Source organism: Argentina silus (genome assembly GCF_951799395.1).
Source record: "Argentina silus genome assembly, chromosome: 19".
NCBI classification, from domain to species: domain Eukaryota; kingdom Metazoa; phylum Chordata; class Actinopteri; order Argentiniformes; family Argentinidae; genus Argentina; species Argentina silus.
In genome coordinates this window covers 12,459,561-12,487,060 of record NC_139673.1, presented here as the reverse complement: position 1 = coordinate 12,487,060, position 27,500 = coordinate 12,459,561, and the positions used below count along the sequence as shown (strand labels likewise).

Sequence of the window (27,500 nt, the reverse complement as noted above, 5' to 3'; positions counted from 1 at the left end):
TGACATGTTCTGAGCATGTTTTCAACATGTTTATTGACCCCAGAGTAGGAAGAAACAGGAGCAATTAGTACATCTGTTAATGCACACCCTGGAGTGCATTCATGTTTACTTAATCAAGGAACAACAGATTTTGAATGTCTCCAGGAGCCAGGTAGTCTATTAATATTTCCCCAGGAGTTCATTAGTATGACGCACATACTTTAGTGTAGTGGGTTGCACTTAGCATTGAAGGAGAGAATCAAGTCTATTATGTCAGGCTGGCGAACAACAATAGTAGCTAGATAACAGTAGCTGGCTACGAGCTGAATTAAAAGTGTTGACAGGCACTCCTCGTAATGTAAATAATGTGTATAGCCCGCACAAAGAGTGCTAGCTTTGTGAATACACAAGGCTGCTTTGTTGTCATGCGGTTGCTAAGGCTAGGGATAGAAAATGTCTCCTTTGGTTTGCATTTTATTTGAAACCGTTACTGCATGTTGTATTCCACTCAGCATCAACCTGGAAATGTAATAGCATGCCTAGAATCGAAACCCACGAACAAACCAAGCTGTCAAAATATTTCAAGAAGTTTGCCCCAAATCAGATTACGAATGACTTTTTTTCTCAAACAAATGAATTATGCACTAATTTAGTTGTAGTAGCTGTGAGATAAGCTGGATAATCAACTCTGGGGTGTGTGGTGATAGGAAAATAATCAACTTGGTGAACATCCCTGGGCTGCACCTGGGGCCGTTTTACACCTCCACGTTGTAGATTACTTTCCTATAACTGCACACCTTGTTGTTGATTATCCCCTAACTTTTCAGATGATGATTACAGTACGTGGATGGCCTTGGTATGGTTTTGTGTCTGTCCAAGGCTAAATGTAGCCTAACTCCAGTGTGCTTTAACCAACTATGGATATAGCAAGCTTGCCGTACGAGACTGGCTAAATTCTACCATGAACAGAGGTTAAGTCCCTCACCACAGCTGATCCACCTCAATCTAACACCACACAGCCTATCATTCTCACCTCAAACACCCTCTACCTGTGTGCTGCCAGTTAATGCAGGTGGTTAACATCCAGATGTATGTGGACAGGGTGCAAACTCACTCATTCCACTTGACTGGCTGAGTTGAAGGTGATGAAATCTGCATCATCACCCCCTGCTAGTATCTCGAGTACTGTCGAGTTATAGGTGTGTGTGTGTGTGTGTGTGTGTGTGTGTGTGTGTGTGTGCGTGCGTGTGCGTGTGCGTGTGCGTGTGCGTGTGTGTGTGTGTGTGTGTGTGTCCATGTGTGTGTACAGTATGTACGTGTGAGTGAGTCAAAGTGATATATATGCTGCGAGTTTTTTTTTTGGCTCTGTCTCATTAGCAGGTTGAGACCGAGCGCCCTAAATTAGCAGCATGATCCAGATGCTGCTAAGGCTGACTAGCCCAGTAGCACAGTATGTGTTCCGTACCTTTCTGTCTGTCTTTCATTGAGCATCGTTTAAACACAAAGCAACTTTCTGTTCAAACAGACCATCAAAGCTTAGCATATCATACTTCCCATTTACCCCAGACCACTAGTTAGCACACTTCAGATCTGTCTTAGCTCATTAGCACACTTCAAATCGAGCAATATCTAGAAGCAGGGGGTCGTTTCCATTTGACTTTAATGTCAATTTGATCATTCATTCACACTGACTGTTTTTCTGTGATTTTCTTCAGTACAACTATTTAGCAATTCAGGACCATCAGACTTTCCAGGGAGGTTCAATAAAATTCAATTTGGGATTCAGTGAAATCCACGACAGATTGTGAATGCTATTTTCAATTAACTTCTCTCTCTAAGACAAGGCACCATGCCAAATCACATTATCATACCATGAGCTCAGACAGAAAAAAATAATATATAAATATATATTACAGGACTACACTTTGGCCTGGTGGGCATATTTGGCATTTGTATTTTCAGTTGGAATATATTAATGTTTAATTGTAATGTGCCACATTAAAGCAACTAAGACATGAACTTAAATGAAATACAAGACTAGTCATTCAAAGTTTCAATCTTATAATTGGTCGTACGAAAGTTGGATAAGAAAAGGTTGAGTAATAGGTTAAAGTTACGGTAGCACTGTTTCAGCACCATCTCCCGTGGCAACCTACAAGCTATCACCTTTAAGCCTAATGGCTTCAGCAGTAAAACAATAACGATGCCATTTCCCACTTCGAGACACTAATGCTGTATGTTGAAGGAAACGACAGCCTGGATATATCACTGAAATGGCTGGAATTCATCTTCCTTTCGATCTCTATGCAGTCTGTATTTCCACTGTCACTCATTTTATATGCTGCATTGATTGGTAAAAATGTTTTATTTTAGTTTCTGTGCAGCACTGTGACGCTCTTTGACTTTGGAAACATACGGATGGATGAAATGTTCTGAAAAGATCATTTTATGAGTAACTTTCTCAGAACATAATTACAGAGTGGTATAATTATACAGTGCCATATAGTAGTGGAATCATTTCACAGAATTGCACGATTACACAAAACGCAAAACTAGAATTTTCTTCTCCTTATCCAAAAGAGAGTCTGTCTCTCTTTTAACATTTTAGCCCCGGCAAATGACTCCATTTTTATCTTTTAAAAAAAAGATTAAGACGATCTTATTACCTTGCATTAAGAAAAAAACATTTAACTAAGTGGACTCCTATTTAAAACACTGCTTCCAGACCTCGGAGCCAGACTCAATGAATCTCTGCTAGGCTTTAATCAACGCCAACTCCTACTGTTTCTGCTGGTTCCTCCTCATGATTAAGGGAAATAAAAATTCATAGTATTTGATTAATCTGAGTCCTAATTCAAAGGGGAGCAGAAGTCCCCATGGGGTAATCTTACATATATCTACATCCATAGTATGAAATATCAATAGCATTTCATTTGGGGCAGAGAGAGAGGAAATGGGAGAAATGAGGAGGAGGATGTGGGCTCATATCACACACACACACACACACCCACATGGACACACACCCACACGCACACGCACACACACACACACACACACACACACACACACACACACACACACACACACGGATGCACAAACACACACACATAGGCAGGCAGGCATGTGTGCACACATGGAGGTATTTCCACAAAAACACAAACACATTCTCTCTTTCACTGGCTGATTAATCCAAATTATTGCCTTGCCAGTGAAGCAATTGAAACCTTTTGTACAACACGCTTGAAATGTCATGGTATTAATATTGATAGTGATATTAACGTAAATAACATTGAATAACTTTTCCTCCCTAAAGTTTCCGTCATGTGGGGAAATATTTAATTAAAACATTGGCACCTTGCAACCAGCGGATGGTACACTGGCTGGCACTGAGAATAGCTCATTTGAGTCACATGTTACCCTGGGGGCTACTCAACCAAAGCCTAAAGTAAAAACTCACAACCCAGTCTCCAAATGATCACGTTCGGGGGGATCGTTTCTGCAGACCAAAGAATACAATCTGTGTAGTAGTATTATCTAGCTATACTGGCAGGTAACTATGGAAGGCAGAACACCACATATTGAGGTGGTGGGGGCAGAAACCGCCTGACTGATAACTTGAACGTTGCTGGTTTGAATCATGCTGGCACTTTTTTTGTTGGTGCTAATTCTTGCTAATTGTTGTTGCTTATGCTAATATTTGCTAATGCCTTCCCCTGACAACTTACCCTAACCGTAACCACTCAAAGTTAATGCCTAACCCTAACCACTCAAAGTTAATGCCTAACCTTAACCACTCAAAGTTAATGCCTAACCTTAACCACTCAAAGTTAATGCCTAACCCTAACCACTCAAAGTTGATGCCTAATCCTGCCTGACTGCCATGCAACTAATTCATGTAACTTGTTATGATGAATTTTAGCTGGGTACAAACTACGTAAGACTCTGTTGTAATGATAACCAGAAGTGGACTATAGCATGGGCTCCTCCACCTCCAGACTTGCTGGCGCCATGCCACGTAGGCTATGGGGGAGGCTTCCTAAGACTTGTTTGTCTCCCTGTATAAATAATGAGAGAACCCCCCAGTTGGGTGCTCTCTTGTGGAACTGTGCATTAACCATGTATCTTCCATTGTGAGCCCAGATCGATCTGAATTAAACTATCCTGATCCAGCTTTTATTTGAAGTATCCACTTTATTTACATCACCGGTGACTGCATTCTTCAACATCTGAAAAGCATCATTACATAACCCTTACACAATGTATCTTTAGTTTTTGACGTATCTTACGTCAAAACAGGTGGTCAAACGCTGGTATAGCCAGATAATACTAGACCTTCCTTGGTCTGCAGAAACGATCCCCAAGAACATATTCTGTTGGAGACTATGTTGAAAACTCAGTATGAAGTAGTTGATGTTACATTGGGTTCTCTGGCACCCTGTGGTACACATAGCAAAGTCTTGAACACTCAATTCGCTAATACTTGAATTCTCTATATATCACAAGAGATTTCATACTGTACAGAGAGAGAGACAGAGAGAGTGTGTAAGACAGTTAGAGATAAGACAGCAGTGTGTGTGTGTGTGTGTGTGTGTGTGTGTGTGTGTGTGTGTCTTAAATCTGCAGAGTTAAGACTCTGTGGGGACCTATTAGCCAAGCAAAACAAATACTGTGATGTTTCTGTTAAGTGTGTGGCATTATGCCATCCCAGAGTTCTCTCTTGCTGAGTTAGGCATCCCTCCTGCCCCCTGTGCACGTTATCTCCACACGCATCCCGCTTTTCTGTGGAGGTCTGACTCTGCAGGTCTGACTCACTTTCTCGTTAGTATTTATCAGACGCTCTCCCTTTGAAGGGCTTAAATGATTTAAACGCCACTCCAAGATGCCGCATCAATTAAACGCCATTTAGTCCCGTTCGGGTAAAGCTGGTAAAATGTGTTTTTGTTGAATTGTGTTTTATGTCCCCCGCCTGGCAGTTGGGCAGAGGATCAACTTCAGGGTGGGACATCCTCGAAGTGGGGGTGTTCTCTCTCTCTCTCTCGCTCTCTCGCTCTCTCTCTCTCTCTCTCTCTCTCTCTCTCTCTCTCTCTCTCTCTCTCTCTCTCTCTCTCTCCTCTCTCCCTCTCTCTCTCTCTCTCTCTCTCTCTCTCTCTCTCTCCCTCTCTCTCTCTCTCTCTCTGAAGACCATCATTGAGGTTTTGAGGTATTGTGGTGAATGCATTCCACATGTGTATCTAGGATTGCTCAAGTCTATATTAATTATGACTATATTAGCAGCTATGCCTACTATGCCAAGCTTATCTTGTTTAGTGAGAAGGCTGCTGCTGGCCGTTTTACGGAGATGTCAACAAACATGTCACAGAACCAATCAAAGAGATGCTCAAGCTGACATGGAGGATGGTGATAAGTGTGAGAATACACACACACACACACACACACCACACACACACACACGTGCATGCGCATGTGAACATGCACATGTATTCGCACGCGTACACGTGAGAACGTCTGCTGCAGGCCGTTTCACGGAGATGTCAACAAACGTGTCACAGAACCAATCACAGAGATACTCAAGCTGACATGGAGGATGGTGATAAGCGTTAGAACACACACACACACACAGACAGACACAGACACACACGCACACACACACACACACACACACACACACACACACAGACACAGACACACACGCACACACACAGAAAAACAGCTGCATCAGCGTCTCAGTCAGCCCAGACAGGCACCCTACAGCCACAGGAAAGGTCACAGCCCGTTTAGACTCATCGACTCCAAGTGAGAGGCTGATATCGGGCCGGCTCATCAGAGATCATGGGCCACCCCAGGCAGTCACTGACAGTTGTCAACATTAACGAGTGGCTGTCATTTACTCTGTCAATTCCAAGCCTGTGTGCTAGCTATCTCTATCCACCTCGCCAGCAGCAACACATGGGAGAGGCTCTGCCAGCCGTCTACGGGCTGTGGTACAGCACAGTAGGTGACATGCAGCTGGTGTGCAGAGGGGACCACGTTTCAGCCATGAAAAGAACAGTGCGCGGCTAGGTGTACAGCACACAGGGGATGCGAGAGGGTTTTCCATCCATAGGCTCCAAGGTAGGCTGTAGGGTGAAAATCCAACTCAAGCGATGGTGAACATACGTCCTCATGGTTTTAGAAAGAACAACAGCTACATTGTCGTCATTCTTCATTGTCACGGACATGTAACGGATCAATATCAACATGCAACATAGTCCTATAATCAGCGGCATACTGTAGGAATAGAACACGATCGACTGTTTCCTCTAATAAGGAGTCGTAGCCAACGGTATAATACAGACTTGGGTGAACAGCCCCGACCCATTTGCCAGAGCTTGTGACATTGTCTCCCTCTTTTCTATCGTGTTACAAACAAAGAGCAAACAGCTGCTATGTCTACGCGTCATGAGGCGCAGGGCTGTTATCCATTGCACATATGGCCCTTCTGATTTGTGGGTTTACCCCTCTCTCGTTCTCAGCAAACCCCAGCTGCCAACGCATCTTGACTGGGATAGACTCGGGCTTTGCCTCCCCTCGGAGCGGAGCAACCATTTTGTTTGAGCAAGAATACAAACATTCCATAAGACAAGGAACGGCGGTGTTTATTGTTCGATGCTCCATCAAGCACAATGGGCCACGCTGAGTCTGAGGAGAGGGAACCGGAGCTCTGCTGGAATAGAGGCCTAGGAGTTGGAGAATGGAAACAAGAATGAAGGACAGAGGCGATAATACGAAATGTTTTTAGAATTATCTGATATTTTCTTGTGGGGATTGGATAATCGGTTCTTTTTAGAACTTTTTTTTTTAAGAAATGTTGTAATTACAGCACATTCATCGCTCAGCGCTCAGGCTCTTAGAATGTGTTCCCAAAACGACTGTACCCATGGCTCCATCAAAAGTATTTTCTTATATTCAGGGTCGACACTCGGCTTACCAAACATTTTACAACATTTTCACATGCCTCAGTAGATCTTAAAGAGTTTTCAGGGCCACTAATGTTGATGTGATTGACAACAACAATAACCCAGTCTTAATAGAGGGTTCCAATTTCTGTAAACCCATTACCAACAGTAAACAACTAAAGTACAAGCTCAGGAAAAAAAAAAAAAAAAGCACCCCAAATTGTTTACTTGTTTACTGTTTCTGTGGGTTTAAAGCGAGGGACTACAAACTTGGCTTGCTCCATTAAATATTAAAGAGCCTATTTCAGTGATGTTTCAGTAGTTTAAGCGTACACACGGAGCCAGCACAACTTGTTTTCCACATTCTACGGCTTTTGACTCTCTTCCTCTTCCTATGTGGCGAGTTATAAGCTACAAACTGCAATGAACGCACGTTGATATATATCTATAAATATATATACTGTATATATATATAATATAATACCTCACCGTGTTCTCCTTAATCCTGACCGCAATAGCAGAAAACATCGGAAACATGAATCAACGTCTGCATTTCTGTTAAATATGTTCCCACCAGAATGGAGGAATATGCATCTCATCGTTTAGGCTTTTTGATTAATTGAGAACAGATGAACAATAAAAAGATCAAAAGGGCCCTCTGTTGGAGATGAATAGGGGATAGTTAATATGGTTCCTGGCAGTGTTCTGTACCCCTCAACACACATTAGAAAGGAATATGAAAAATGCACAGAAACAAATTGAAGAACAAGAAACTATGAAAGCTAATACAAGCTAACACAAAGGATACTTATTGGCTCTATACAGAGAGGTACGATACTGATGACCTGATTATGTCATTGGGGTTTAACAAACCATTTCGCTATCTCCGAGCCAGCTGTTCCCCCTCCTTCAAATGTGGATTGATGATTGTGATCTTTTCCTTCAGACAGGTTAAGTGTAAGTGTGTGTGTGTGTGTGTGTGTGTGTGTGTGTGTGTGTGTGTGTGTGTGTGTGTGTGTGTGTGTGTGTGCGTGCGTGCGTGTGTGTGTGTGCGTATGTGTGTGTGTCCTCCGTCCGTCTGCAGCATGACGATAGACAGACAAACAGGCCTGGTATTCAGGCAGAGCCAATAGGCCTGGCGCATGTGTCCCGTTTGGCATTTAAAGTGCCTGGGCTCAGTACAGCGGTGCGGGGGGAGAAGTGATGGGCATGACAAGCCTCGTCCCCCAGGGAGCCACCGGGCAACAGTAGCTCTCCAATCTCCCCAGGTCAGAGCGGGGGCGAGACGGCAGGGTGAGAGAGGAGCTCCTGGCTAGGAACACTAATTACCATCACTGCCTGCCTCTCTCTCTCGCCACTAGCCCGGCCCGGCGTTCAACCGCTCAGTACAACACAGCTACACCTCCCAGACGCCTCTGTCACACGCCCCCCCCCCCCCCCCCCCCCCCCCCCGCCCCCCACGACAGGCCCCTAATTGTGGGACTGTTTTCTTAAGTTATGGGTGTTTAGTCTATTCAGAGACCAACTGCCACTGGACTGTTTTGCCACGCAAGTGAATAGGCAAATACAATAAGTGAGTGTATAAATGAGGGCATGTTAGGCTTCTGTTCACCCATTAATTGTTTGTTATTCTGTGGCTTTCTTCAAGTTGTGCTGTTTTCTCTCGGCTTGATGCCTCGTTGTGGTTTATCCCTGTTATGTATGGGGCTGTTTGATCAGCCTAACAAGCAGTCTACGACAGGTCACAGTGCATGCACACAGGACCCTCATCCGCTCCACTCGCTAACACAAAGTGCAGGCGGAGTAGCACGCAACCTCAGCCCAAACTCATGATAATTTAATAAATGCCTGAAGGCAGAGTTTGAGGCAGTGGACAAATATAAATATTAATTAACACACAAGGGACTGAAGTGATGTGTGTGAAAAACTTCTTAGCCAATTGCTCGCTGCCATATTGAAGAAAAAGCCATGGTCAGAATCCATAATGCAGTTTAGAATATGCATCAGATACTTCAAACGTGGACTTCTAACGCAAACGCCTTCTCACTGAGCTTGTGGGTATAAGAGAGGGGGGGGGGGGGGGAGGAGGGGAGGGGGGGGGTGCGTTTGGATATATGTTTTTTTCGGCATCCCATCAAGTTAAAGATTCTATCATGTCTCGTTCCTCTTAAAAGAGGCGATGGATAGAAGACTTCGTGTTTGAGTCACTGACAAGCTCAGACACTAAACATATTCCTGTCAGATATTCCGCTAACTGACATATTTGGACAAAAAGGTCTCCTTTGTTACACACACTCAAGAGTCCCAGCTCCCTAATCCACAATCAGGTCGATCGTGTGTGTGTGCGTGCGTGCGTGCATGTGTGTGCGTGTGCGTGTGTGTGCGTGCGTTGGAGCGTGTGCCCCCTACTCCGCAGGGAAGCAGGGTACACTAGAGTGGGCAGGATGTGACATGTAGCGATGGATGAGGTAGGATGAGTCTTGATGTCGGCCATTTCCTCCTATCTAAACACTGTAATTAGATCACATCTCCGAGCCTCCCACTACGCACATCACTTGTCACTCCCCTGAGCTGTTGGTTATACTGAATGTCAAAGTTGCCAAGATAATCATCAACTTACATACCTTGGAGGCTCGGTTTCTGTCTCTGTCTCTCTCTCTCTCTCTCTCTCTCTCTGTCTCTCTGTCTCTCTCTCTCTCTCTCTCTGTCTCTCTCTCTCTCTCTCTCTCTCTCTCTCTCTCTCTCCCTTCCCCATCTCTTTCCGTCCCTCTCTCCCGCTCCTTGAATCTATTGTTCTGCCCCACTGCACAGATTGCATTCTGATTTCTGCTGGCAGGTATGTACGCATGTAAGTGAGCACACTTCAGTGTTTTTAGCTGCGGGCGCAACAATCATACTGGCAATCGAACCATTCATATGGACCCTTCAACTCTTCCACCTCCTCCCATACCACACACACACACACACACACACACACACACACACACACACACACACACACACACACACACACACACACACACACACACACACACACGTGCACACACACACACACACACACACACACACACACACACACACACACACGTGCACACACACACACACACACACACACACACACACACACAGAGCAGTGTTAACTGCTGATTTTCCAATCCTTAGCCCCTACCCTTAGGCATGTCATATAGATCTCAGAGAATGGCAATAACTCCATATCTTCCTCTGATGGCCGTGTGGATCCAATAGTTTTAGATACACTGTCTGGAAGTGCTGAAGGGGTAAGGGTGAGGGGGTAGGGCCTCGGAGCTCGGAGCTAGTTGATTGATTTGGACTTCCTCACATGCTTGTGCAGTCATCACACAGCACAGGGGAAAAGGGTTGATTTTAACAAGCAGTAGCAGTGTACCTGTAATGGAGACAATGTACCATTGAGAAATCGCAATGTTTCCTTTCTAAAGAATGCAATAATTAAACCACAAAGACATCGTAACATGTCATCGTTAAAAAAGCACAGCTCCAGGGAGTTTCACCAATGAGCAAGCAGGCGTGAAGGACCAGGTGTGCGAGCATACGGGTTCAGCCACATTCTCTGGTCTGAGGTTGAACAAGAGGGGCGAGAGAAGAGGGGGATTACTGATCTCTCGTAAAGGTTTAGAGAAGAGTTGGCCGTGGGAAAACAGATGGGTCTGAGGTTCTGTACCGCCTGGCTGAAGTTCCCACTGCCCCGGTGAGTTAACATCAAACTCTGGCTCATGGACAGGCTAGGCTTGTTCAGTTCCTGATCCGACCAGAGCTAGAATAACGTAGCTGGCTTATCTAAACAAACGTATTGTATTTCCACCTATGTAACCTCTACAATCATCCACCTGTGTAACATCTACAATCATCCATTTGTGTGACATCTACAATAATCCATTTGTGTGACATCTACAATCATCCATTTGTGTAACATCTACACAACTCCTTTGAGATTTTGAGCCAATAGAAATATAAATGTCTTATATCACAGAAAAGATAGACACCCAATTATAAAGCTATATCCCTCATTGAATCCTATTGGAATGTCTGAAAGAACTCCACTCACGACTCAAATTTGTTCGTTCAATCTGTCAGGAGATATTACAGAAGGCGTTCTTATGATCGTATGAGGTGTGTGAGGTGAAGGACAGCTTGAATTAGTTACGCACCTTCCCTCCCACACAAGTATGCCCATAAAATGTAGCTAGATCTCAAACAAGCCTTTAAACACAATCTATTCATGTGTATTGTACAATGGTATTGGGAGAAGCAACCGGCCTTGACACCAATAGAACATTCAACTGTGACATCAATGGAGAAGGAATTTCATCAGAAATGATAAAGAATTTATTTCAGTGAACAATAAAGCAACCAATGTTTTTTGATTTGATGGAGGAGGATGACAGTAGGCATGAAATAGTCGAAAACAGTACTGACTTTCATGTGATAGACTTCAACTTATTCTCATTTAGATACTAACATGTATGAAGCTAAATAACACACTGTACACAACTATGGAATGTAGCAGGTCCAATCATTAAAAAATTATTTAAAAAAAATGTCATATCCATCATTTAGAATTTCCCTATCAAAATGCAGCTTTAAATCAAAGACAATCACAGCTACCACATCAACCAGAAAACGCTGACAAACTGTTTCACAAAGTCACTTCTGTTTTGTTTTTTTTCATCTCCACTAAACCTTTTTACGGATCGTCGTCTTAAACCGCATTTTAGCTGCGTTAAACATTCAAGGCGGGGTAAACTGTCTTCCATGCAAAATTGCAGCTTGTTACGGGAGTTAGATTAAATGGAGTCAGTCTCACCTAGCAGCTAAAACCCACTGCAGTAAGCAACAACTGGAGCTCAGGAAACGATGGGTGGCATTCTGGGGGATTAGCCTGCATCGCCAGGGGTTAGGAGTGGCACAGAGGGAGGCACGGTGGCCTGGGAAGGCCAATCTTCATTGTACCCCTGGGGCCAGAGAGCACCAGCGTGGGTTTAAGCAGAGCTCAGCTGGCAGCTTGGGTTTTTATCGAGCTCTAGTGCTACCCAATTTAACCAGCCTTGAATTACAGGACAGATGTCAACACCTCACTAGTTGAGATGAGCAATCACTCTGCACATAGACAGAGGCTGTGTGTGTGTGTGTGTGTGTGTGTGTGTGTGTGTGTGTGTGTGTGTGTGTGTGTGCATGTGTGTGTGTGTGTGTGTGTGTGTGCCTGTGTTAGCATGTGTGTGTGTGTGTGTGTTCCCCCTCCTTCCCCCTCCTCCTTAGCATGTGTGTGTGTGTGTGTGTGTGTGTGTGTGTGTGTGTGTGTCTTCATCCATATGTGTGCAGGGCTGTATGAGATAGTGCTCTCTATCTGGTGGGGTGCTCTCTCAGTGTAGCGGAGGCTGTGCCTGAATGCAGAGAAGGCCTGGCGGTTGTTTGTGTATTTATGTTTTGTTTCCCTCCGAAAATCCTGCCTCTTTACCCAGATAATTATTTTCGCTTGATCAGAATCAAATTCCGGAACTGTTTGCTGCTGATGTTGTTCTGTGGTTAAGCTGAGGGGGTTTAGGGCAGAGAGTAGAAAGGGGAAGAAAAAAAGGGAAGGAGGGGAAGGAGGGTGGACTCTAAGATGACGGGAGGGAGGGGAGGGGGGGACAGGCCGGGGGGGGGGGGGGGGAGGAGAGGAAGGGGGTCGGTTGGTGGAGGGAAGGAACCCAGGCCCAGCGAAGATCAAAACTGCTCCTCTCCAAGCCTCGGAAGACAGCCTAGGGGTTGCCAGGACTACCAGGAGACCTCTCTGCCAAACACCAGCTTGATGCTGAATATCAATTGTTAATCCACCAGGTCTGAGTGTTGATGAATGACATTTAAATCCATGTTTTGTCACCTATATTGCAGCCTCTTGTTCTCCCCACCCCCTCTCCGATCTAGAAATAGAAATGTCCTCTCTGTTAAACCCCTCAATAAAAATAAAGAAATGATATAGAACCGTTGTGTTACAGAGGGATAAATCCATGTATTATAAAAGTACTAGTCTATACAGAATATTCTAACCATAGCATTGGTGAGAAACACTCTGAAAAGTACATGTGTATTGTATGAAAAATGCAATACGCCTTTGCAACCCACTCATCTGTTCATCAATCTCACTCAGTGACAGAGGTCAGCTCATACAGAAACCACTACCCCCCTCTTTCAATTTGGCTGTTCTACCTTTCCTCTCTCTGTTTCTTCCCCTCCCTCTCTCTGGCCACCTCTCTTCCTCTTTGTCTTCCACTCCCCCCACTCTTGTGGAGGAAGATTATTTGCCTCTTTCCCTCTCCCACCTCCTCCTCACAATCCGTCTCATTTGTCTTTGAGGGCTTTTTTTTCCCCTCTCGCCACCGCCGGCCTTTCCCAGCATGCATCTTGCCCTCGGAGTGATTACTTCTCGCCCCGCATGCTCACCTTGTCTGCACCTGTCATCTCTCCATCTGCCAACAACCCCCCCCCCCCCCCCCCGCCCCCACACACACACCCTCCCCACAACCCTGACACCCCCCCTCAAAGATCTCCACATGTGGACGGATCCAATCACATCCAGTTTTTGTTGTTTTTCTTTTCCAGGGCTTTGTATTCATGACCTCTGAAGGTCTGGCTACCTGGAAACACATCCTGCTGCGTCAAACTTCAGACGTCCATCTTTTAATCACTACAAGGAAAAGATAATTAAATAATTACATTTTTGACTGATGGTGTCACTGTCACGGTCATTTGTCCATACACACACAGGTCTTCTTTCTCTCCCCTTTCTCTCCTGAATTGAAGGTACAGCACATCAGTCGAGGCTGGTCCACGTGTTTGATACCATTCCTCATTCCATCCCATGCATTACAGTGAGCCCGTCCTCCGATTTCGACCTCCACCGGCCTCCCCTTGCAGTATTTCAGCATACACTCCCTATCAATCAACACCCTTCCCTACATGTACATGCATTCCCTAGAGCATGTACGTTCTGTAGGATGTATCTACATAAAGCCAACCAAATGCTGAAAGGAAGTGGTCTGTCTCGTGAAAATTAAAAAGGTGTAATGAGGTGGGAGGAGAGGAACTGAGGGCGAGGAGAGCATTGGAACTATCTCCAGCTTGTCAGCCGGAACCTTGGAAGCGTCGGTGGGATTCTCAGTCTCAACACTCTGCGTCCTGAGCTGTCACCGTTCCAATTCCGCAAGAAGACACAATTAACAAGAAGGCATCAGTGTGAGTCCTGGTGGGCAACAGCACTGGGTGCCATATGTTTCGCTCAGAAATGCACACACACACACACACACACACACACACACTGTACACTCTCATGGTGAAACTCATCGAGAGACTCTTCTTAAATAAGAAAATGCAAGCACTCACCCGCCTGCTCTTTCACACAAATGGACATATGCAGGCAGACACCCACTCGTATACAGTACACACACACACACACACACACACACACACACACACACACACACACACACACACAAACACGCACGCCAGTCCTCGCCAAGTCCCGCCACTGAATAAAAGGGACTGAAAAGGATTCATCACAGTGACTGCATCACTTTAAGACATTTTTCAGCGTGTCAGAAGTCTCTTTCTCTCCGTGTTCCTCCTGCGTCTGCCGTCTCCAGCGAGTATTACCCTGAGCCCCACTACAGTCAAAGCACGCGGCTGGGGATTAGGCTCTATCACAGGGCTCACCAGCCAGATCAGTTCACCAGGGTTAAGGTGAAGCTTTTTTCAAGATATACCGCTTTCTTAGATGGGGACTTGGGCTCTGGTGCCACTGCACTGTTAAAGGAGGGGGAGGCTATTCAGCCAAGGGACTTTAATGCAAAGATAACCCATTTAAGTTGCTGCCTTGACACGACACACACACTGGCACACACGCACACACACATATGCCCACACACACACACACACACACACACACACACACACACACACACACACACTGGGGGAAAGAAAAAAAAAGAGAGACTCTGCTGAGTCAAAAAAAGCCCTAAGGACTGAAGGTTTAATATTACCATGCATTCAATGGACTGGGGAGGGGATTTGAGAAAATATTTGGGAGCCAATAGCCAAACCCCTGCTGGCCATAACATAAGTGAGAGAGTAAGAATTGTGACTGTGCTTCTCAGTAGCTAGTGAAACCACAGCCAGGTTCAAGATTCAATCCAACTCCATAATGTTGACTCCAAAGTCAACTCTTAATTGTTATGTCCTGTCAGCTATTTTACTAAGAACTTATTCCCTAAATGTTCAGCTTCCTATGCATCTACTCGTTGGACCATTAAAACACATTCCACATTCATTGATTGACTGTATTGATACAACGTAGAAACAAACGCACACATGAATGACTGTGATGTGGGATCAAACTGGGATGCAATTTACTTCATGGCAGCGCTGATATTCCAACGAGGACACGCAAATCGGTCTGAAAACCAACCACAATTTGGCATTATCTGTGACTGGGGGGGTGGGGGGGGTGGGGGTTGAATGGACCCATGGAATTTACCTGGAAAACGCTTCGTAAATATGCAGCCCAGAGGAGATAGCAGTGAAAAGACCAGAGATACGCATGGTTGGAGAGATAGCTGAGGCTTTGCTTGCCCCCCCCCCCAGCCCCCCCCCCCCCCCCCACCCCTCTGCCTCTCTGGAGAACTATGGTTTGCTGTGTGTAAAAGTCTAGCTGTGCTTTGGCTATCTGTGTGAAAGGCTAGTTGGAGACTTTGGCGACAGCTTTTTGTGTAAAAGTCTAGCTGTGCTTTGGCTAGCTGTGTGGAAAAGTGTAGGAGACTTTGGCGACAGCTTTTATGTGGAAAAGTCGAGCTGAAGACATTGGCTAGCTGTTGCTGGTTTTGTTTTTGCCTCCTCACAACCCAAACTGCCCACACAAAATGGTGAGGAAAATTATTCTGGCCAATTGAATGTTAATAAACCTTTGTTAATCATATTCAACGGGGTTGGAACAGATAACAGATGAAGACACACATACTAACACAGTGTTTAAGCATCTTTCAAACACAGAAACATAAACAAGAACAGTAGCAACATTTTTCAATTACCAGTTACTCCACCAATTCAACTGTTTGTAAATTTGGTCAAATTACACACTAAAATAGCAATCAAAGATATTTAATATCAAACAAATGATATACTGAGTTCAGGAGCATATACTAAGTTCAGGAGCAGTGCAGTTTCCAAATCAAATTAATCAATTGCTGTTTCAAATTAACTAGAGGTTATGTTCTTTCTCTTGTTTTCTATCTCTCTTTTCAGAATGGGGTATGAGGGAATGAGTTTAACACTGATGAAAACCTAAATGTGATTAGTTTGGCTTGAACCATTTAGTTCTCGACAAGAGAGTTGACTTTGCGTAGGGGGATGCATCAAACAGCATTTGATTGAATATAAGCTGTAACTGTAGACAAACACTGTATAGCTTCGAAACATAATGTTTATCTCATGGATGGCCAGTGCTTTCATCCATATCGTAACTGTGTCATTAAATTTGACAGTAGTTACATTTCTCCAGCCCCATTTCTCTGGCTGTGAACCAAACAAGTGGTGGGGTGCTTTGTTGTTGTTTGAATCGCCAGATTGCTTATTAACTGATTCCCCAAAGCAGCAAACTCAGTGTTATTATTATACATTATCTTCTTCAAATGCTTAATTGAGTTCAGTCAGGACACTCACGTCAGTGTAACCATTAACCATGTATTGCATGAAAATGGTAATCCATTTAGCTTGCCATAATTGGAGTGCTCCGCTCTTTAGATGGCCCTGCCTGGAGTTAAATTACCACAAATTGCAGGTATACAACATGGCAGGTGAGCTCATCGATGAACAGAGCCCCCGTAGGTAGGCCACGTACAGAGCAACCTATCGGTTGGAGGCTGGGGGTGGTGGGTAGGATGGCCACACAAAACTAGCTCTCATAGTCAGTCCAACCACGTAATAACTGTTGGATGCTGTGGAGGAGTGTTGACTTGGCTGCTTTTAAGCCTCTGTCCCTGGAACATGTGACTGTGCATCTGACGGACAGCTGTGCCGTTGACTTAAGAGTGCCCTGCCTGAACTATCACAGTGTAGTCATATTTCTGCAGTGTCTTTGTTTACAAACTACCTTGGTTTTGTTTTTTGCATGACTATTTAAGTAAGGACGGCGGAACACCGAAAGAAAAAAACATGTCCAAAGCCTGTATGAACTTCTCTATCTGTCGTCTAACATCTTCCCTCCATCATCTCCCCCCTTCTCATCCCTCTTCACAATAAAGAACAGTCCCCCCCTCCACCACCCACCTCTACACACACACACACACACACACACACACACACACACACACACACACACACACACACACAAACACACACACACACACACACACACACACACACTGTAGCCACTGGCGCCGTCATTGTTAATGACTGAGGCTATTCCCTCAGACAGTGTTTACCAGCTGACAGGGCCCTGTGCTCTGTATGCTCCAGCAAGCATTTCCATTTACCTCACTTCTGAGGCCTGCCTAATTTCTCTTTGGAGACAGAAATCCTTTAAACCCCATTGTATCCCAGGGCAACATATTTACTGAGGGTTGGCTTTCCAATACCTGAGAGAGATTAACGCCGCTTCCCTGATTTATGAATCCATTCTCCCACCCACCCATCCACAGGCCCTGGTCAGGGGTGCTAGCTCTTCCTCAAACACACACACACACACACACACACACACACACACACACACACACACACACACACACACACACACACATATGGATCTGGGCATCAGAGATAGAGAGAGAGAGTGTGTCTGTGTGTGTGTGTGTGTGTGTGAGAGAGAGAGAGAAAGAGAGAGAGAGAGAGAGAGAGAGAGAGAGAGAGAGAGAGAGAGAGAAAGAGAGAGAGAGATAGATAGAAAACACACTATAATAGAACTAGAGTATGCATGGAAGACTTCCTGTTATTCCTCTGCGGAAATAGAACACATCATACTGTATCACCCAATTGGCTGGTAATTCAGTAAATTACTTTTGCCTGGAAGTCTCTCCAACTGGCCAAACTTTCTTAGAGAAAATATGGTTTGTTGTGTTTAGGGGCGCTTTGCAGAGATGAGTTGATCCATGCCAATACTCAACATGGTTACAATTGCAAGCAAAGTATGTGTTATGAAGACATAATAAAGCCTTCACTATTTATTTCATTATTTCATGTGTTCATGGCGAACACCTCCCTGGTGATCCGAGTCTCCCGGACGTTCCCCATGTGGTTCCCTGATGCGAGCAGGATACCGGCCAGGAGGGCAGCACCATGTGTGTGTGTCCCCATCCCCCCCATCCTCCCCATCCCCCTGCCCCCCCACCACCCACCCCATTCCCCCCCCTGGCATCTCACCATGGCACTGCCATCCTCACTAATTGTCTCTGTGTTACTCACCCCTCCGTCGCCTGCCAGACTGGGTGACAACTCGCCATTTGTTTTCCGAACAGGACAGGGACCACTGGGCCAAACTTTAATACGCCATTAACAATACAGCTGGCAGGAGAGAGAGTTGGGGGGGGGGGGGGCTGATTCACTACACACTTTCACACAGTGTCAATCACTTCCTTCTCTGTTTTCAAAGAAACACTTGCAAATTGTCCTCATTCGTTGTTCACACTGGTTAACTCATAGTGTCACTATTGGTGGCTTTGAAGCACGTGTCACAGTACAGGTTGGTGTCACGTTATCACCTGACAGAACCAGTGGTAAACACACTTCATTGTACAGTCGATCGTAGCCGGATCCCCGTGACAACACATTGTACGACAGGCCTACTGTATTCTACATTGGAATGTTGGGACATCGCTACACACAGCGGAGGCTGGTGGAGGTAGAAATCGGAAGGACGGGCTCATTTTAATTAATGCACAGAATGGATAGTACACGTTCCATTCCATGCACACGTGTTTGATACCATTCCTTATTCCATTCCATACATTACAATGAGCCCGTCCTCCGAGTTCAACCTCCACCAGCCTCCCCGGCACTAAAAACACTTGTAGAACAGATGTTGTGAGCCTGGCGATACCCCGGGTGAGATTAGTAACGTGGTGGTCCCCGAGAGGTGTTGATAGGGCTGAGTAATGCTACAGAGGTATAATGTTCTGGTCCCTCTCCTCCAGTGTAGCTGTGCTGCCTTTGAAGGAAGCGAGGCGTGGAGCTGAGCGAGGCACCATGTCAGGGGGATTTCTCCATCCTCTCCACCTCATCAATGATGGATGGCCAAAGTGCTTCCGTTTTCATGCTAGAGAACATAACAATCTTGTGTTTGGCCGCTTGGCCCACCCCCTGATTCCCCAAGCTAGCGGCTATGGCTATGGCTACCCCCAAACCCCCCCCTCCCCCCCAATCATTTCTACATTACTGTGCACCACCCCTCATTCCCTTGACTGCTAGCCCTCACCCCTCTGCACCACCCTTTCTATTGGTTCATTTATATCCCTGTGCAGGGCAGAAACTCAGACACACATACACATACACACACACACACACACACACACACACACACACACACACACACACACACACACACACACACACACACACACACACACACACACACACACACACACACACATACCCTGCAGCGATATTTCCCCTTAACCTGAGAAACATGGATTATACATCTCCTTTATGCATCTCCCTTATATACAGATATATACGAACAAACACACACGCACACATGTATGCACGCATGCACAAACACACACACACACACACACACACACACACACACACACACACACACACACACACACACACACTCATATACTTTGCAGCGCCGCTTCCTCCTAACCTCAGAATGAATGTAAGAACAACAACACATGCTTTATCCATCTCCCTTTGGGTGTATATCTTTTTTTCATGGGCACAAAAAAAACCGCAAGGTGTCGGAGGTGTGTTGTGTTGACTCTTCTCTCAGCTCCGCTGGTGATAAATGTGATTTAAATATGAATGAGTGGGAGGATGATCCGCCCCACGGAGATAAGATAACACCTTGTTTAAATCGCTTGTTCTATACCCTGACTCACAGCATTGTAACCCACTGTACTGCCTGCATGACATTTGTATCACAGGATCATACATTACCGGAGAAGAATCAAATTACTCTCCTTCATGTCTGTTTACAATGCGTGCACTGCACACCTCTTGGGCTGTTGCCACTTACGCCGCAAGCATACCTGTCATTGTAGAACAGTGTGGAGTAACCATTTGCAAGAAATATGTCCTTTCTCTTGTGTTGTTTTGACAACGTGTTTAGCTTTCCCTAGATATGTATTTCCTTCCATTTCACCCTTCCTCCATCCCCTTTTCTCTCTCCCTTGCTTTCCCCTTCCTCCCTCCCACCCTCCCTCTCTCCCTCCCATCAGTAGTCCATTCATCCATTCAGTCTCTCTGTGGTGTGTGGGCTCTCAGCCATGCACTGCCAGTATGACAGACCTCTGTTCGGCATGGAAATTCATTATAATATTTACAGAAATGTTACTGATTGACAGGATCATGTTGTGTCCCAAATAGGCATTCATCTGGAGAATATGTGACAAGGTTATTTATTTATCTATTCATCTACATATTTCTCTTTTTTCAACAGTTAAATGACAGCTACAATTCCATATCTAATTTTCTGGAGGGACATAATCTATGCAGAACATAAAATGAGTGACATTCACTTTCCTGTGTAGTTATATTAGCAGATTTTCTGCTCGGTAAAAGCATAGTTTATCGAATAAGCATTAACTTTAAATCACCCTGATCTGCATTCCTAAATGAGTTGTGTAGCTAGGTGATTCCTCAGAGTGCATTCTGGGTAATCAGAATGACTCACAAGTCTGCAGAGAAAAGGGACACAATAACTTAACATGGTAAAAGAGGGGCGTTCTCCCTTTAACAATTTTAAACACTCAGACACTGCATTGCGCGACATCATTGAATCAATTAGAATGTCATACTTTAGCACTAAAGCCAGTTCAAAAGACCAGAGTAAAGGAGAAGGGAAATCCGCCCCATCCTCTTTTTGTGTTGTTGGCCAGGGTATAAACCGTTCCCTTCCTCTTTATCGCTTATCTGTAATTGCTTCCCACACTCCTTCCCTTTTCATTTTCTCCTTTCTCATCCTTTACTTTGTTCCCTGTCGCTCCTCTTTCTCTCTCTCTCTCTCTCTCTCTCTCTCTCTCTCTCTCTCTCTCTCTCTCTGAGGGAAGAGTGTCTCCCAGACTCACAAAGAAAGAAATGCACAGCCTCCATCCATTTATCCTCTGTCGTTTTAATAGAGACCCTATTACACAACAGACCTGCATTCCTTCCCCCTCCACACGCCCCCACGACACACTTGCAAAAGACTCGTTTGCATTTAAACCTGCCTCCGCTGAACAATCGCATACTTGTCAAACATTGTTAGTCATGAACAGAAATAGTCATAGCAATGCAGAGAAAAGACAACATGACCGATTAAAGTGGCAAGTGCAAATTGTTGTCACCGCTGATCAGCAGGAAAGGAGAACTGATTGTATAATTGACTGTGTTTCCACCACAACCTATAGTAGATGTATCTGTCATGCAATGTTCTCGTGCAAGCTGCATAATTACAAACCACAGTCAGTTATTCCTCACAAACTGGAAATAATCATTTATGTGGCAGATTAGCAGACACAAGTAATCCAATTCCTGGGTGAAGTCATGATGTTAGTCTAGAATTAGGCTTAGTCTATGTCGAGGAAACTGGTCCTTAATGTTGAATTTGAACTGGGTGGTATTGGGAAACCCTTACTGTAAATCAAGGATAGACAGCTTTGGTTTGCTTTGGTGTTGCTGGTGACAATTCAGTACCATTTCCAGTTCTGCACTGTCCACAACACACACATACACATACACATACACATACACATACACACACACACACACACACACACACACACACACACACACACACACACACAAGGTGTTTAATCTTTCATGACCCTAACTGAGCCCACAAACAATGGTAGTAAAAATGTATATTAATAAATAAACAGCTTGGAGGGCCAGGACAAATGTACTTTCAGTTGATGCACATGCATCAAATGAATTTAAATAATAAATAAGTCCCTGATTATACCCCACAGTTATCAAATTATAAATTAAATAGTTGTGAAACGTGTATTTGTTGCATAGCAACCGGCGGATTAATGGCTCTAATTATTCCGGCTTTTGCTGAAACGGCAAAGACGCTTTCACAAATTATACACTGATGACAGTGAGATTACTACCTGCCGAACACACACACACACACACACACACACACACACACACACACACACACACACACACACACACACACACACACACACACACACACACGTAGACAGTACACAGGGGCTTTCATAAACATACATTGGAGAGGATAATCGTCTTCCTCTGAATTTAACATGGCCTTAAGGAGAGAGATGGAGGAGTAGGGGAGGTCCAAATAATCACCACCCGATTCGCTCAACATCAACACGCTTGGCTTTATACATACAGTACAATTAGGTAATCCCTGGCTGGCTGGAATACTCCTCTGCATACAATGTTTAGTATATTGAAACGCCACTATTCAATTTGCTGGTCAAGGTAATAATGCTTGCCACATCTTTTCCTTTGAGGTCCTGGAAGAGATAAAATAGCAACACAAAAACACATTAAAAGGCAAAGCAGGGGAGACTTTGCTAATACAACCCAGAGTAGCCTGCTAGATTTTATGAATGCAAATGTCCTCCTTTTCTTCTCTGCATGCTACCGAAAATGCAATTTAGCTGTTCGGGAAGAAGTGTTTTGTTGAGCATCTCTTTGGCAAAACAGCCTCTCTTCTTTTGAAGGGATATTTTTTTCCAGCGGTTTAGGGAATGGGAGTTATCACCTTATATTGCTGAATTCAGCACCTTCAAACACTTTCACTGATGGGAGCTGGAAACAGAGGCGCTAGTTGTAATGTTCCTCTGTGTTCTCCAATCTACACTTGAGCCCCCAGTATGAAGCCAGTCTGTGTGCTCGTAGGCTGTGTGTGGAACTGACAAAGCCTGCTCTGTCAAGGCTACACAACGAAGAGGAATGTTTTTTATAATATATGCCATTCAGTTGATGCTTTTATCTAAAGCGACTTACATTGCCGTGAGTGCATACATTTCAGTACATAGGTTTTTCATCACGAGATTCTAAAAATGGAAAAAAATCTGTAATGCCACCGCGAGAACAAATAAATACTGTAAAGAAATAAGAATATATACGGATTCGCAAACGCTTAAAACTTAAATGGTTAATTCAATCTACGACAACAACAACCTTAGATGGTGCCGTGACTCAGTCGATCATCAAGAAAGCTGACAAATGAATCCACCCTGGTTGCTTTGCCTTTCAGAAGAGTGTCTTGAGGACAGACTAAGTCTGCTGTAATGAAAACAGTTTTGTTTTCGGTGCCTTGAACAAGGCCTCGGGATGTGTTTATCTCAGTGGGGAGTTGACATATCTCAATGCATGAAACCCTTCACAGTTGTAATATTGTAAACAATCTGGTGTTTTAACTTGAATGTAGCTGAATTGTAGGTATGTCTATGGAACATTGATGTTCATATAAAACAAATCTATGTTGCACAATTATATTTATGATTGATTCAAGGATTGCAAATCAGCAAGGGTACCAATTATATCATACCAATTCATTCTAGGCCAGTTCTTCATTTCTAGGACTTTTGAAAGAATGCATTTTGGGTGAGGAAATGCGTTCAAATACTACAACACCAGGGCACCAATGGATTTCTGGATTCTCTCTAATCAAATAATTATCCCTGATGTGGCCATTAGCTGTATACCCAACAACGTGTACATCTTCAAAGAAGTTCTAAGAAGTGTTGAACTTCTGAAGAATAAACTGTTCTGTAACGAAGTCCTTCTTTCCATGGCTTGGACGGAACTTATCAATGGGATGAACCTTTGATACACCTAATTATGAGGACACATGAAAGCGAGGTTTTCGATTAACCCTTGTGTGGTCTTCGGGTCAAATTGACCCTTTTTAAATTTTTACCTGAAGAAAAAATATACAAGGAAACATTTTTTCAACCTGAAACTCCATGGCCTTGGCTTATTTACTGTGAAGAACATGTCAAAGAAAAAAAAATCATTGAGTGCACATGCTACACCCCCCCTACACATTTATGTCCTTCACAAGGTCTTCGGGTCAATTTGACCCGCATATACACAGAGACACACAGACTCACAGAAACATGCACACACACACTCACTCACACACATACAAACACACACACACACACACACACAGAATCTGCACAATGTTGTTACAAAACATTCTGGGAAGCCAGAGGGAGGAGACCCTGAGAGACATCAGGGGACACGGGTGGTACTGGATATGTCACAGGGCCTCAGTGGCCACAACATCACTTGGGATAATTTTTTCACATCGTACAGCCCGGGACAGGAACTTCTCAAAAGAAAGCTGACAATGGGTGGAACAGTCAGAAAAAATAAGACAGAGCTCCCACCTCAGCTTCTAACTGTAACGAACAGGCCAGTCCATTCCTCCCACTTTGTGTTTACGGCCAACATGGCCCTGGTATCCTACATACCCAAAAAGGGCAAAAATGTGATGCTTATGAGCACTGGTGACACCGCACATACAGAGGAGACAACATGTGCCCAGGAACCCAGCTTCTCTAGCCATAGTGAGGCGGGTGGAGGAGGATCCTGCTGTCCCACCTGCACGACCCACACAACCACAACCTCCAGTGCCTGAAGTAAGTGTCCTGTTGTTGTTGTTGTTTATGTGTGCATGTATCTGTGTGTGTGTGTGTGTGTGTGTGTGTATGTTTCTGAGTATCTCATGTATGTATGTGGGTCAAATTGAAATTGACTATTAGAAGATGTGGTGGGAAAAAGATCCTGAACTAATAAAGTATTTTCATTATTCTAGATTGCAGCTGGTGGCAACAAGAGGAAGCACAGCGAGGTGTGTGAACCCTCAAAGGACTCAAAGACACAAACCACATGCAGAAACTGCTAAAAGTACATCTGTAGGACACATACTCTCAAATTGTATGTATCCAATATTATTTCAGAATTGTTTGAAAGATGTATTTTTCAGTGTACTGTATTTCATTGACAGTGAATAAAGCAGTGTACATTTCGTTCATGTTTTGTGTTTCTATTTATTGTAAATCATCTCAAATTATTTTTGAGACATTTTTGAGAGATGTATTTCATATCCAGTGACTAAATCGATCTAAGTTTGGTTCTTGTGTTTCTATTGTCGTTCATCACCTGTATTTGCTTTTCACAGCTTTGATTATAATAAGATAAAGATGAAAATCAAATGAGAATATCTCCTCAAAAATAATAAACATCAATGAAAACATTGTTTCATTTCAACTTTTCAGAGATAAGCATTCCACCCAAGTCCTTATTATAGCAGATTTTTTACATAAATTATAACTTTATCACAAAAAACGAATTACACTTCCACTGTTAAATATGATCTAGCAGAGATTAATTGCAAATATTAATCATACATGTTATCTATATTGTTTGGAATTGAGATAAAGACAATATATGTTAAAGAGTTTTGAATGGAAATTTGTATTTTTGTATTGCTTTTAAAGCCCCAATAATGTCCCGGGTCAATTTGACCCGAAGACTTCCAAAGGGTCCAAAAAGTGAAGACAATACGAGGGTTAAAAGAACCCAATATGTTCCCACTGGTACGAAAATGAGTGGGGGGCCAGAATCAATAGTCCAACTTTTCTGTACAAATGTGAAGGATGATATGAATCGTTTCCAATAGCATGGCAACCGTTACAGAGTAGCTTCTGATATAATATGCTTTCAGTTCTCTAACCTTGAATTTATCAAAGCTTTCAGAAACGTATTCCATTAGGATATCATACTGTATGTCCCTTATTCACCATTAACTCAACATTAACACAGAGCAACAACAGAGCACTACTGTCGTAAGGTTGACTAGACTTCATCAAATCTGGCAAAAACATCTTGTTGTTACTTGTTGACTAGTAATCGGTGTTGTGTTACAGAGAAATGGTGAGGAAATGTCCAATATTTCATTAACACGGGGATGCATGTAAAGCACTTAGGCCTTGGTCACTGATTAATTATGTATGGACCTGCTATGGTAATTGCTTTGAGCAACATTGTTATTTCTATTATGAGGAACAATTAGCACAAACCCAAGTACCCATGAAAGGATCCCTATTCCACTTGTGTAACAACAAAAGCTAAACTCTGTTACTATGCAATTACAGCCCAATTAACAAAGAGTGATGCAAATTATGTTAATTGCACACGTATTCAGTGTTGCTCCCTCCAATGGAATCAATTTGATTATCTAAGATGAGATTGCCTTAAGAAAAGATTGGTCCAACTATCAAAAAAACAAACACCGATAGGCTTTATGTGGGTGATACTTGCCGTTGAGAAATGGCATCCTTTGTGACCACCATTACTACAGTATAACTGCATCTGCCACCTGACTAGATATCTGTGTGATGCCCCCACCACATACTGTTTACTGAGTATGCTCATGCTGTGCCACACAACTGCTCCGCCCCCAATAACTAGGCAGGTGGGCGCAGCGTCGACCTTAGGGCGATACATTTGATCTTCCTGCTCCTCACCTCTTAATGATACGACGACGAAAAGTGGGTCAGAGGAGAATGAGAGAGAGAGAGAGAGAGAGAGAGAGAGAGAGAGAGAGAAAGAGAGAGAGAGAGAGAGAGAGAGAGAGAGAGAGAGAGAGAAGGAGAGAGATAGAGACAGAAAGAGTGTTCATTCCCACCAGAAATAGTGGTGAGTTAACATCTCAGCAGTGCGCTGCGCTCTGTGCACGCCTTCCATCTGGGAAATCAACTCTAAATAAACCAAATGAGCTTCACAAATAGGTGAAGAGCCTGTTGGGGCCTCAGGTTCTCACCAGGGAGGGCAGAACAGGACCAGGTTTAGAGGAGGAGGAGGATCGATGATTAACTGAGAAATAAACTACCCGCCAGCTCGCGTCTTTAAACCAACATGATGTTCAATATCAAATGACACAAAGCTATATTTAATAAATTGATGTCATGGAGTGCTGCATTGTTGCAGAGACACATCTATTGGCTCTTGTGGCTTTCTGGGTCTCCTCTGTGTGATGGCATTTTCAGTTGTTCTCTAGCTAGCTTATTTGTACAGCTTTAAGAAAACATGCTCTCCCTGTCCTCCTTCCCTCACTTAAAAAATTATTTATCTGTTTAGCTGAGACAAAGCAGATCTGGCTGGGTTTGATGGGCTGTACACCAGGCAGCTCAAGCAGGGATGTTGCAGCAAGGGACCGTTCTTCAGACTGGGCCGAAGAACCACCAGAGAGACAGAAGCAGAGAGAGAGAGGGAGGGAGAGAGAGAGAGAGAGAGAGAGAGAGAGACATTTGCAAGACGGCAGGGGGGAGGCGGACGAACAGACGGGGGGACGAGGCGACTCACCAGAGTTGGGGTCGGAGTTTC

At 44.1% G+C, this 27,500-nt stretch overlaps 1 protein-coding gene across 1 annotated transcript in view; it reads right to left on the bottom strand.

The window, feature by feature from the left end:
* pcdh9 (protocadherin 9) overlaps nucleotides 1-27,500 on the bottom strand; it is a gene marked incomplete at both ends in the record, with an annotated part of 161,518 nt that overhangs the window by 22,840 nt on the left and 111,178 nt on the right. The window contains one exon of the mRNA XM_083690726.1: nucleotides 27,480-27,500. This exon is cut by the window's right edge and continues 181 nt beyond it. Within this exon, the coding sequence (XP_083546852.1) occupies nucleotides 27,480-27,500 (21 nt within the window). The remainder of the gene's footprint in view (nucleotides 1-27,479) is intronic.